We start from the raw sequence: 13,540 nt of genomic DNA on the forward strand, positions 1-13,540 counted from the left end.
TTGCCACGCAACAGGGACGGAACCAAGACAGCAGTGGCAACAACTTCTGCCTCAGACGAAAGTCCCCAGGTTAGCCTCCGAAAAGCCATCCCGGCGTCTGGCTTCCTCGGACCCACTGTGAGTCAGCGGACAAGCTGACCTCCCCGAGTCTCTGCGTCTCACCTGCAGAAGGGTAGAGGGGGAGGGGCGCCTGGGTGGCGCAGTCGGTTGGGCGTCAGACTTCAGCCAGGTCGCGATCTCGCGGTATGTGAGTTCGAGCCCCGCGTCGGGCTCTGGGCTGATGGCTCAGAGCCTGGAGCCTGTTTCCGATTCTGTGTCTCCCTCTCTCTCTGCCCCTCCCCCGTTCATGCTCTGTCTCTCTCTGTCCCAAAAATAAAAATAAACGTTGAAAAAAAAATTAAAAAAAAAAAAGGGGGGGTACCCACCTGGCAGGGCTGCTGTGAGGGCTGAATTAGCGCATTAAGCGGTCCTAGCTCAGTGCTCGGCCGCAGTCAAGGTTCAAACGACAGCTGTTCTTTTGGCCACCCTCTTGGGGGGGTGGTGGGCAGGGGGGTGTCCTCACGCCTTCCAACCCATAACACAGAAGTGCCCAGCGTGTTGCCATCGAAGATAAAAATCGAATGGACACCAAGTTAGCCAAGCTTCATAAACCTGGATTTATTTCACAATGCCGGTGGCCACAACATTCAACCACATTCGTGTGCGGCCTGTGATATCCCCCAGAGATTTTGAGATATCTCATTTACATGTGTAGGAGAAAACGCTTCAGCTCCTCTGGGAGAAAGAGCTCGTTGATCTTATGATGCTGCTGGATTCCGAAGCACTTCCGGATTTGAAGGCGGCACAGCTGCAGCAGAGAAGGAGGCCCTGCAGAGAGACGGCGAGACAAGCCACACGTTGGTGCCAGCGACCCAAGACTACTTGCTCTTTCCTCCTTATACAGCACCCGAGCCGCACCACGGTCACAAGGAGATAACGCCGCTCTCCCGAAGACCGTGTTCTGGGCCTGGGGGGGGGGGGGGGGGGAGGGCAGCATTTTTAGGCCATGGTCTCTCTTACCCGGAATCTCATGCAAATGAGCTTGTTAGGTTTTGATTTAGAAGAGACTGGAAAAAAAAAAAAAAGTCAAAGCCTACTCCCGCTAATGGAGGCCTAAGGCAGCTAAGTCTGGAATGATGAAGCCGCACAAAATTCCCCAGGATGGAGAGAAAATTCATGTTTAACAGCTTCCTTGTATTTTTACCTTAAGAAAAAAGATAGGGTATTTCGAGATACAAACGTGTATTTTTATAATTTAGCAGTTTCGGGATATTCAAATAAAGTGAGTGATCAGTGAGGCCCAAGTAAGTGTATGTTACCTGAGTTAAGTCATATTTGTTTTTTTTATTCTGCGTTCAGGGCTAACCCGATGCCAGCACAAACCTGGCACGGGGAACCAGCCAAGAGTTTACATTTCAGGACGGTGGTTCTCAACAGGGGGCTGGGGGGGAGGCGAAAAGGAGGGGACAGTTGGCAAAGCCTAGAGACACTTCTGTTTGTCACAACCTGGGGGAGAGGCGCTACTAGCAACTGGCTGGTAGAGACCAGAGAGGCCGCTAAACACCATATGGTGCACAGCACAGCCCCCACCTGGCCCGAAACGTAAACAGAGCTGAGGCTGAGAAACCCCGTTATGGAGTAAAAGGGTGGGGAACAATTTCCCACCCCTCCCCCACCCCCTGCACCAAACTGTAATGGGAATTGTGCTTTGCTTATCAAACACACACAAAAAAGCCAAGCTATGCACCGTCAAGAATCCCAGAAGGCAGTGGCCCTCAATTCAGGATGCATTTTAGAATCACCTATCCGGGGAGCTTGAAACCACACGGTGTTGGGTCCCACCCCAGAGGTGGTGCGTCAGTGAACGTTAGGTGGGGCCTGTCCATCTGGCTTTTTTAAAGGCACGTGCCCCAAGTCATCTTATTGTGCAGCCAGGGTTGAGAACACACGCAGAAAGATCCAGAGGCCTCGGATTTCCTATGGCGTCCCTACAAGTCGGTTGCCTGTTTCTCAGGTGATGGAGAAGGACAGGTGGAAAGAGCCGCACGCACCGTCAACGAAAATGAATGCGGGATTTTCAAGCGGGACCTCGCGGCACACTCCGAAGGCCCCCGTCGGGATTGAGGGAAACTTCCAGACTACGTTCAGTGCCACTGGAGCCATGTACTAACGAACTGCTTCCCAGCGCGCGCGAGGCACACATTAACAAGCGGCAGAAAGTACACTGTGGGGAAACTGAACTTCGGTTCACCTCGTAAAGGAATGGTGAGGGACGTGACTAATCACGTGTGCTAGACACGCTGTCAGGAACGGCTGGAGGAGGAACCGATAAAGAACTGTTGGACGATGCAGAAAAGCGGGACATCGGAGTTAGCTCAGTGCAGCTACCGACACCAATCGAATATCTGCCGTTTACTGTAAGTAGGATGACGTACAACTGCAGCCTTCATTCCATAAAGCACTGGCACCTGCGAGCGTTCGAGCAGTTTGCTTTGCTCAGTAATAAAACCAGCTAATTTCTCTCTGCGAACTATCTGTCGCTCTGGGTCTCGATTTCTTTTTTTCGCCCAGCAACACTCACGCTTCACACGATGCTGTACAGCGAAAGTAATGTGGGGCGTGGCTCCTGTCGCACTGGGCTGACCGGCATTTTTTTTTTTTTTTTTTTTTTTTTTTTTTTTTTAGTTTTCCTTGTGCGCCATGAGTAAACACTGCTTTAGACGCTTTTCAAGGCGGGTGGGGTGGTACTATTCCTGAACTCCTTTCCAGGGACATCCAGAGACAGAATCTGCTGTGTTAGAGCTGCAGGTCTGGCCTTCTGTGCCTGCCTGGCCTCATTTCCTGTGGGCTTCCAGGCTGCTGAGAGGGGCAAATGACTCTGAAAATGACTCATGGAGGCAAAAGCAGCAGTAATTCTCTCCAGGGACAAATGACATTTTACAAACCAGCGGGATCATCGATCACACCGTCACCAAAATGTAATCAAAGGAATGAAAGGCAATGTAGGAGCCTACGAATGGGCTTAGGGACAGAAAGTGGAAGGAAGAGCCTGTGGACGTGATCGGAAAATCTGCTGGGATTATTTGCTGAGGCAGATGAGGGGATTGTGTGCGTGTGTGTGTGTGTGTCTATGTACATGACTTGGGGACTTTAGGGGCCCAGGAGGCCCTTCTGCTTTTGTGGCCCTCTTTCCCAATGGGAAAAAAAAAAAAACGGTATTTTACAACTGTGTGGGTATAAAGACAAACACAATCCAGGTTGAGTTTTATCCATTTTTTTCCTTCAGATTTGAAAAGGAATTACAACATTTCTGTGGGTCCCTAAAAACATCATGGGCCCCAAGCATAGTGCGGTCTGGACCTGCTGGAGAAGCAGGCCTATAGATAGATAGAATTTTTTTGAAAAAACAAATCACCAAAACGCAGGTAGAATGGCCTGGCGATCACCCCGCTGCCTAATGTAAAGGGGTCTCTATTGAACCGTTCCTTGCGCCCAGGGCCTGGCCTTCCCTAGCCCGCTGACGCTGCTCAGAGAGTACAGGCCTTGTCTGGGGGGCCCTGAGGCAGGTCTTTGGCTGCAAGTACCCGGGGCAATCGGAGCGGCGGGAAGGATTCGGCGGCCACGGTACGATTCTGCACAGAGCTAGGCCCAATGCTCAGCCCGCGAGGAGAATATAACCGGATGACACACCGTCAGAGCTCTTCTCCCAGGGCGGCAACATGCAGGGTCCCACAATCCCGAAAACTTAACAAAGTGCACACTCTGGTGAAAAAGTAGGTCCTGAGTGGGCCGCTCTCCATTTCCAGGGACAACTGTGAATGCCAGGGGAGGAGGGGTCTCTGCGCCCCACCCCAGCCCACAGCCCTACCCCCTTGCATGGCGCTCAGTAACAATGTTTAGTTGTTTGGGTCCAGAGTGCTGGTTCTCATTTGTGAAGGAGTGTGGACTCAGTGGTCCCTGACATATAACAGTAAGTGTCTCATCACCAATGAGCTGCCTTCTTGCCCCCACAAACCCGGCGCCCCGTAGCCTGGCCCATCTGTAGAGCAGTGAGGCATCCAGGAGCACGGTCCAGCCCCAAGGAGGGTTCCACTGCATCATTCTAAAGTATGTTTTAGGTAACTTTAATATCAAACATTTTTTAATGATATGTTAATGCTGTCAAAGCTGGCCTACCCCATATCTGAATACTCTATCACCCAAGATATCTCCAACATTGCAAACGACAGATGGTTCCTTACTACATAGCCGGTACCGTACCTTGTCGAATACTAGATTCTCTCAGCACCCCACAATGGGGGATTGCAGAGAACGGTCTCTCACACGGTATCAGAAGTCAGAACTTGGTAAGTACCTGTCTCCCGCTAGAGCCCGCAGGAGTCTCTACGGATTAGGGCCTAGGCTTGGGCAAGGGGGAAGCACCTTCATGCTCCAAGAAGATCTGAGTCAGAGGGCTCTCTGGAGGCACCAACTCCAAGGGACATTTGCCATCAGCGTTCCTGGCCTGGGGGTTCGCTCCAAAATCCATGAGCAGGATGGCCAGCTCCCCATTGGATGCCCTGGCCGCTGCGTGAAGAGGGGAGTCCAGACCTCGGCCTTCGTTCACACTTGCTCCTGTGCCGTCACAAGAAGAACGGAGAGTCAGCCAAGAAGCCAAGTCCCAGCATCCCCCTCCTCAAACGACTGTGCCGCAAAAGTCCTTAACCAAAGGGCGTCTGCAGTGGGCAGGGCAGTTCCGCAAAAATGGGCATGACTGGAATCCGTTTAACAATACGGAGAAGATGCCATCTGACGATGTGACTGACGGCACAACAATGAGCTATACTGCACATGAGGCTTAAAACCTTGCCTTTGGGGCACCCGGGTGGCTCAGTCGGTTAAGCGTTCGACTCTTGGTTTGGGCATGATTTCATGGTTGGCCAGATCGAGCCCCGTGTTGGGATTCTCTCTCCTCCCTGTGCCCCTCCCCCTACCTCAAAATAAATAAATAAACTTCAAAACAAAACACCTTGCCTTTGAGTGCTATACATAGGTGTGTTACATACAACAAGAATCCTGGTGGTGTGAAAGCTGCACGTTCACTATTAAAGGAGTGTAAATATTTGTACAAACTGGAAGTGAGGCCAGACGGTGAAATCTCATCTATACCGAGTACCATATTCACACACTGAGCAACTGTTATGGGGTGTAAAACCCAGGACCTGGGACTGTGTGATATGGACTGTAAACAGCAACTAGCTTGTGAGGGCATCTCATAGAACAAGATGGCCAATTCCAAGGTCACAGGAAAGATGGCAAAGTCCTCCTCTTCAGGAATGAGGTGGATTTCTAGGCCCATCCCAAGCCAATCCTGTCTCTACAGTCTCTACAAATCCCCACCCCAGCTGGATGCCGGCTCCCACGGGGACACGTGGAGACGTGTGGTTTTGCCTGAGCTGCTGCCCCTCTAGTAAAATGGGAAACTACGTCCACTCAACAAATATTAACTGGATTGAACAGATATTAACTGGATTGTTCCCGTATTGTTCTTGGCTTTGTGAGGGATGTGAAACCTGGCCCTTTCCTGAGAGCTTAAAATCTACCTAGAGCATTATGGGAGAGGGAGGGAAAAAGGGAGGGAGAGAGAGAAAGAGAAAGAGAGAGAGAGAGAGAGAGAGAGAGAGAGAGATGGAGGCAGAAAGAGAGAGAAAATAAGAATCAATCTTCTAACTCATGGCAATGGCCGCCAAATGAGTAGAAGGCAACAACAACAACAAAAAACGTTAAGAACATTCGAGGGAAGGGAAAGGTTACTGGAGTTTTGAAGAATAAGCAGGACTCAGATAACTACAGGGGTGATGAAATGGGTCTTCCAAGGTTGAACAAGAGACTGGACAACAGCAGGGAGGTGAAAAAGAAGGGTACTACATAGGCCTTGTTGAGGATAACAGAAGATTTACAATGAGCTACAAACGGGACAGGTGGAATTTCCGGATCCAAGCACACTGGTGAAGGAGGCCCCGGGGGGAAGACCCAGGCCTGGTCCAGCAGCTGTGGGAGTCAGCAGGGCTAAGAACGTGCCTGCGCACTGTGGAGGGAGGTGGCCGAGGGGAGGGAGGAGAAGCAAGGACCACCCTGGGAGGAAATACTATCATCATCGTTATCCGCATTACAAGGGAGACAATGAACATTCAAACAGGTTCAAATATTTCCCCACGGGAACACAGTCACCGTGAACCCTGATCCTGTCTGAGTCCACTGCCCCCACCGTGTCCCCTGCTACAACACAGAGAGCTTTCAAATGCATTTCATTTCTTTCTCGTCTTCTTTCCTTGTTTCGCGTGCTTTCTAAAATGTTTTACCTGACTCCAGAAGCTTCCTGACACAGGCCACCTGCTGTTTCCTGCACGCCACATACAGAGGGGTGCCCAGGTGGCTGATGTTGAGGTTGAGGTTGCCTCCGTGAGCTGCCAGGATCTCGACGCAGTCCACGTGGCCTGCAGCCCAAAGCAGAAGAAAGACGCTATCGCGCAAATTCCCTCAGCGGGGGAAACCGCACCTTCCCTGTGTTTGGGGTGCGTACATTTCCCCGGGACCAGAAGCTAGCGCGGGGAATAGGGAATGAGTTTAATCCTGGCCATCAGGGAATGGGTTGACTGTTGAGATGGTAGCTGCAGCTCCGGGTAGAGCCCCACTTGGGTTTACCAGCCCCGGTAAGCGACCGGCAACCTTTTCCAAGCGTTGGTGGCCTTGTAATCGGCCCGGATATAGAAACCGAAGTGAGGGTCGGGAGGGGTGTGGAGGGACAGGACCGTGGGGGGACCTGAAGAGGAAAGGGCATGGTGTGGGCCATGGGATGGGGCAGGCAGCCCACAGGGTCCCCCAGGGCAGGCCCTGGGAGAAACAGGCCACCGTGGGCCCAGGAGGGGTTCAGCCGCCAAATCCAACGGGAGCGGGGCCCAGTCTGGCAGAGGGGGGGCTGGCAGAAGCCGCATCACCCTTGCTTGGTCTAGGAGACTGTACTTTAAAACATTGCTCCTTTGCGTTTCGCTTTTTACATCATTTGAGTTCTATGCACCCAGCGAATATGATGAGCTGCCCCGTCTCTTAAGGAATAAATGTCAACGCTCTGGGAGCTAATTAGCATATGGATGGATTCAGTCACATGGGGTTGCCGTCAGGCTCCCGGGGAGCCATCCTGGGAAAGCCACCGGGGAGCTAAAAACTCTCCCTTCCGCCGATGTGTGGTCATGATGGTGATGAGGGCGGGAATGAACTCTGGAGAGGAGCAAAACTGGCCATGTTGGCGTTTTGTGCCCGAGTGAAGAATGTCGGAAAAATTACGACTTTGTGGAGAGTATTACCCCAGCTGAATAAGTCCTGCGTATCTAACGTACAGCATGGTGACTGTTCGGGATACCGTACTGTGTACCTGAAATTTGCCGAGACAGTAGATCTTAAGTGCTCCCCCCCACGCACACAAAAATGGCGACTATATGAGGTGATGAATGTCTTCATTAATTTGACTGTGGTGACCATTCCGTAATGTACATGTGTATCACGTCATTATGTACACCTTAACTGTGTACAATTTTATTTGTCAGTTATACCTCAATAAGGCTAGGCGTGGTGGACAATCACCCCAAGCTGTATACAACATCCTATATTTCCAAAAACTGAAAGTTTGTTCCACTTAAAAATCCTAGGTGGCCCTGTGACAACATTCCTTAAGGCCCTAAAATAGAAGGATATAACTTGTTTTATAAAATCATTTGATTTTTGTGGGGTCATGTGTTCAACAAGGTATTCCCCAAACATTGACGGACAGTCTACCGTGTGCCAGACCCTGTTCCAGAAATCCGGCAGTGAGCCACATTCCAGAGGCTGCAAAAGGGGGCTTCTCAAACTGTGGGTGCATCCAAATCACCTGGGTGGTTGTGAAACAAAATGCAGATGGCTGGGCCCCACCCCAGAGTTGCTGATTCAGGGGGTCAGGCGTGAGGGGCAAGAATCTACAACGGCATGCCAGACCAGGCTGATGTGTCTGGTCCCAGGATCCCACACTGAGAAAATATCCCTCAAGAAATATCCCTCCTCGGGGCGCCTGGGCAGCTCAGTCAGTTAAGCCTCCGACTTCAGCTCAGGTCACGATCTCACGGCTCACGGGTACGAATCCTGCATCGGGCTCTGTGCTGACTGCTCTCTCAAAAATAAACCTCGAGAAATAAGCTAAGAATCTCTCTCTCTCTCTCTCAAAAATAAGTAAATATTGAAAAAAAAATGTTTAATCTCCCTCCTCTTCCTTCTTCCTTTCAACAGGAAGATGTCTGTTGAAGTAGGGGCGGAAAACTTAAATTCAGATTTACCTCTCTTAGCAGCTTCATGGATGGGAGATGCCAGGTCGCTCACCGGGTGGGGGCTGGCACCGTGACGTAGAAGCAGAGTCATGCAGTCCAGGCTGCCGCTGATACAGGTATTGAACAAAGGAGTGTGCCAGTTGGTGGTGACACAATTCACCTGGAAAGAAAAGCTCCAGGCTGAAGGCAGGCAGAGGGGTGTCCTGGGTTCAAATCCGGGCTGCCCTACTTTCAAGCTTCTGTTTAACTCCTCTGAGCCTTAAATTCCACAGCTATAAAATGAGGACAAAAATACCAAATTCCACAAGGTTTTGAAAAACTGAATGAGGGACGGCACTGAGAATGTTACGGCATAGTCTATCATTTCCACGCCCCCAAGAACATGAACTCTGAAACTAGTTAGGCTAATTCCAATAGTTTACAAACGAATCTCGTTTTAAACATTCCATTCTAGACCCATCCCACACCATTCCAGTTTCCTTCACAGCAGTGAGAGTAACCTTTTAGAGTTGTTAACATAACATCTTTAAAAAATTTTTAAATGTGACTTTCACAGAAATGTAGGGTGAGTATGTGCCAAAGATTTTATTCAACTCGTTCATCGATGAGGGAACCGGTAAGGGGGTAAGGCTGGCTCAAAGCAGAATTTATATAGTCAGCCAATTAAATGCTGAAATACATTTGCTAATAGATACAAGACAGGCTAATGTCCTACAGGGCCATAAAACTATCGTCTTTGGGGGCGATCTTTCCAAACGTTGGAAAGCAGACAGAAACTTACAAGTTAACATCCGACTTCACGGCGTTTGGGCTATAATCGAATAGGAAAGAGCAAAGCCAAATGCAATCTTTCTACATTGTCAAATAATTCTGTGGTGAATCCGTTCAGCAGAGATATTATGAAGACAATGAAGGCATTCTCACAAGCCATTTCCAAGGAAGGCTAGGATTAGGGAGGCACAGAAGATGTGAGGGTGCAAAGTTTAAGGAGACACTCACTCCCAGGGGCACGTGATGCTGAACAGCCCTGAGCGTGAGGGGCTCTTTAAAGCTTGCACTCTAGGTGCCTCTGTGCCTTTCCTTAGTCCTGGCCCTGTTTCCATGTGTGGAAACCTAACCCCAATATAAACCCGATGACGCACTCATCTATGGTTCTCTACGACTACTGTCAGGAGAAAGCCATTTCCTGGCACGGACAACCCAGCATTCAGCCCATTCCAACGGGTCCTTTACGTTTCAACTTAGACATCATTTCCCCTAGGGATCCTCTTCGGGCCTCCTCTCTCCCCCACCAGAAACGAACGGGCCAGGAACCCTTCCGTGTGCTCCCAGCAACCACCTTAGCTTATCACATGGTGGTAGTTTGCAAAAATGGCCTCAGATTCTCCACACAGGATGCATATCCCTTTGCAATGTAGCCTTGCAATTCCTCCCCTCACAGGACGGAGACCGCTCTTCCTCCTTGAATCGGGGCGTGCGCAGGGGACTTGCTTTGGCCGATGGGACAACAGCAAATGTGCCGCAAGCTGAGAGCCCACCTTCTTTTGATGCTCTTGGAATCCCCGCTACCACGTGAACAGGCCCAGGCTGCCTGCCAAAGGATGAGAGACCACGCGGGGATTTTCCGTCTCCTCAGCCATCCTGGCCAAGGTCATCACGAACCAGCCTGCCCCAGCCGACCGGTCAGCTAACCTCCAATGCCTAAGCTGACGTCAGCCGAAGCAGGAGAGACCAGAAGAACTATCTGGCCAACACAAGGATTTGTGACATAAATAAATGGTTATTGTCTTCAGTCATTAAGTTGGGGCGCTTTGTTACACCGCAGGATATAGTGGGCAAAAAGAGCACCGTGTAACGGCCTGCTGTGGCTGAGATGCTGTGCATTCAACAAACCAACTTCCGCTCCTTGCAACTCACGGCCATACTACATTTCCCCGCCTCCCGGGCAGTTACACGTGGCCTGAGTTCTGGCCCACGGGGTGCGGGCAAAAGCGATAGAGGTCACCGCCAAGGTAGGCCCTTGAACGTCTTCCATGCGCAATCTTCTGCATCTTTTCTCCTTCTGGCCACCCGGAGTAGCGGCCACCACTAGGAGCACACGTGAAAGCCACTTGTCGAAGATGGATGCAACAGGCTGAAAGGAGGCTGCGTGCCTGAATCACCCCCAGAGAGTGCCACCCAACAGAGAACACCCACACGGGAGTTTCAGTTGAGCAAGAAATCAACTTTGATTGCATTAGGCTACTGAGATTTCAGGGTTTATCTATTAAAGTAACGAGGGTTATATTCACTTATTCACCTGTTTACCTATCTGGCTGTGCCCTCATGTAGTTTACAAAGGTCCTAAGAATCTTTATCCAGAGTTTAGGCACATAATACGTGCTCAGTGAATGCCGGTTGAGAGAATATGAGAAACTCACATACATATATATATGTATATGTATATATACATATGTACATACATATACATATATATACATATGCATATACATATGTATATGTATTGTACATACATGTATATACATATGTATATGTATATACACATATATATGTGTATATCTACATATATATGTATATATACACATACACATATATGTATATGTATATATATACATACATATATATATGTATGTATATATATAATTTTCTGATCAGACTCGTCCATCACTTTCGAACATGGGGGACTTAGTTAATGGAAGACTTACTGGTCCCTACTTTCAAACGTAATGACTTTGTGTCTTCCTTCTCTAGGACCTCATTATGCCATCCTGATTCTCGCCCTTCAAGTAATAATCCTATACCTCACGTCTCTCAATCCTCACGAAACCACAAGAAGCTACATAACTTCCTTGTCATTTTCTCCCTTTTCTCAGACACAGACTCTTAAAGCTCGGAGCCTAAGTAACGTGTCCAAGTTTCCAATATTAGGAAATGGTAGACATGGTTTGAGACCATTATTCAGGTCTTACGGAGCCAAATGGTCTATGTTTTCCAAAATATTTCATTACCTGCCAGCCTCAGGAACGAAGGCAGATATCTAACAGGTGTTTCTCAGTAGTGACTGTTAAAGAATATGATATAGACGCAAATCATTACTTTCTGGCTAAAAACTCAATACTTCATCTGTTGCTAAAGCAAAGAAGCTGATGGACATTCAACTTTTGAAAACACCCCCCTTCAAACCTCAACTCAGGCTAGTCAAAAATGCTGGAAATTATTCAAAAGGGATAGAAGTACTCGTTTGTCATTCATGGTTTCTAAGACATTATTTGAGCTGCACTTACCTGAGCTCCATGCTTTAATAAAATGTTTGCACAAGAGACGTGACCTCCAAGGCAGGCTTCATGGAGTGGGGACACACCATCTGCTGTGATGAGGTTCACAGGCCACCCCTGGAGAGGAAATGAGCAGAGTAATGAGTGCAAAGCGACAGTTCCGTAGGGTTGGTTTTGAGCCACAGATCCAGAGCTGTGACAATTCTTTTAAAGTCAACCTGGCTCACAATCTGACGGTACGCTAAGGTATTCCTGATGACATAAAACAAACAAACAAGGAATTTTCATGCTCGCCAACAGCCATGTAAGTGAGTTAGGACTCAGGTCCGCCTCTAGTTGCCCCTTAAGCTGACTATGTCTCTGGCCCTCACCTTGACTGCAGACTCATAGGAGTCCCTCACCCAGGCAAATTGTGTCTAGATTCCTGACCCACAGACACTGTGAGCTAATATATGTCTATTACATTAAGCCGCTGGCTTTGGGGGTAATTCGTTACATAGCAAGAGATGACTAACACAGGGCCAAAGCATGAGGTGAATCCCCACAGGCAGAGGCAGAAAGTCCCAAAGGAGAGGGGCAAGTACACTCTTGCTCCAGGTGCTTGAGGACTAAAGAACCAAGAAAGTTGTCTGAAGGCCCTGGGGTTCATCAGCCTCTGGGGAAATGTGCTCTCCAGGAGATGGATTACGAGCCAAACCCAAGCAAATCATCAAAAGGGCTCCAGGAGAGGCTCCACAGACCCCCCGATGGTGGACTACATTATCCTTAACAGGAGGAAACTGAGTACAGTAAAAGTTCTTTTCCTCGGGACACATCGGTTAAGAACCCGGTTAGTTTAAGTGATGACTTAGTGACACATTTAGCTTTTCTTCCCAGAAGAGTTACAATTTGCCTAAAACCATTCCAATAAATTGCGTCCCACATCATCATTCCTAACACACGTTCTTCCACTTATGTGGACATTTATGAGTCAGTCAACCTCCCGATCACCCTGTCCTGTTGGCTTTTACCCTCTGATGGGTGACCTCGTAGATTTTTGAGAGGTCCAACAATTCTGGGCATACACCTGAGTCCACAGGACCCTGAATCCAGAGCCCTTCTTTGTGTGGGCCTGGGCGGGGGGATGGTTCTGGGAGACAAGAAACAATCCACTTGTAAATGAGAGATTCCAACATCCCTTTCAGCATTTTGCACCCCCCCCCCCGAGCTCTGCTATTCCCAGGGAGGGAAAGGACAATATCTTCCTTCCCTTTGTAACCTCACATCCCATCTGTACCCAATGTGCACTTCAGAAATGCTTACTGACCGCAACTCAAGAAGAACGGAGTTCTTGCATTTCTCCCTTTACAAGTACTGCTCATGGACTTTAGGGCGACATCTGCTATTTGATTTTACTATTATTTAACTGGAGGCATCCCCTCAAAGATTTGTTTTCAAATCCTTTTTTACCCTCCTCTCAGTGCTCTATATTTGTCCTATCTCTTCCACTCGCACTGCTAGAGCACACAAGAAATTCACCGCAAAATGTTACTTGCGTTTTTCCCTGTGCAACAGATCATGAGATGAAATGTACTCCTGCAGTCACCACTGCCATTTTTTTTTTTGAGACCACTGCCATTTCTAAGCAATCATTTAGGTACTTATACAAACACCCAGGTAAATGAAAATGCAAAAAAGAAATTAATCGCCATACAAAAACCTTTCACCACATATTACATATTCATATTACAAAGAGGTTCCTTTGCGTTAAGGTTCGCTTTCCAAACTCAGGACTCCACGTACAGTTCGTCATTGAGCTACAGCTCCACTTTAAATGAACGGTGGCAATTTGTCTGAATTATCGACAAATCTGAATCGTATAATATTGTGAAGTAATTTTTAACCCATTAC

At 48.7% G+C, this 13,540-nt stretch overlaps 1 protein-coding gene across 4 annotated transcripts in view; it reads right to left on the reverse strand.

Annotated features, from left to right (window-relative positions):
• Positions 1 to 632: 632 nt before the first annotated feature.
• ASB9 (ankyrin repeat and SOCS box containing 9) overlaps positions 633 to 13,540 on the reverse strand; it is a 26,908-nt gene continuing 14,000 nt past the window's right edge. For 3 of the 4 annotated variants that reach the window (XM_040468239.1, XM_040468237.1, XM_040468241.1), the window contains exons 3-7: positions 11,660 to 11,767; positions 8,385 to 8,535; positions 6,381 to 6,515; positions 4,462 to 4,653; positions 633 to 867 (exon numbers count right to left, since the gene is read on the reverse strand). In XM_040468239.1, coding sequence (XP_040324173.1) covers positions 743 to 867; positions 4,462 to 4,653; positions 6,381 to 6,515; positions 8,385 to 8,535; positions 11,660 to 11,767 — 711 coding nt within the window. In that variant the 3' untranslated portion in view covers positions 633 to 742. Of the gene's footprint in view, positions 868 to 4,393; positions 4,654 to 6,380; positions 6,516 to 8,384; positions 8,536 to 11,659; positions 11,768 to 13,540 lie in introns of all 4 variants that reach the window. The other variant, XM_040468240.1, reaches the window with a different exon arrangement.

The sequence above is a fragment of the Herpailurus yagouaroundi genome, unplaced genomic scaffold (genome assembly GCF_014898765.1).
Source record: "Herpailurus yagouaroundi ecotype Mexico unplaced genomic scaffold, PumYag 67690, whole genome shotgun sequence".
NCBI classification, from domain to species: domain Eukaryota; kingdom Metazoa; phylum Chordata; class Mammalia; order Carnivora; family Felidae; genus Herpailurus; species Herpailurus yagouaroundi.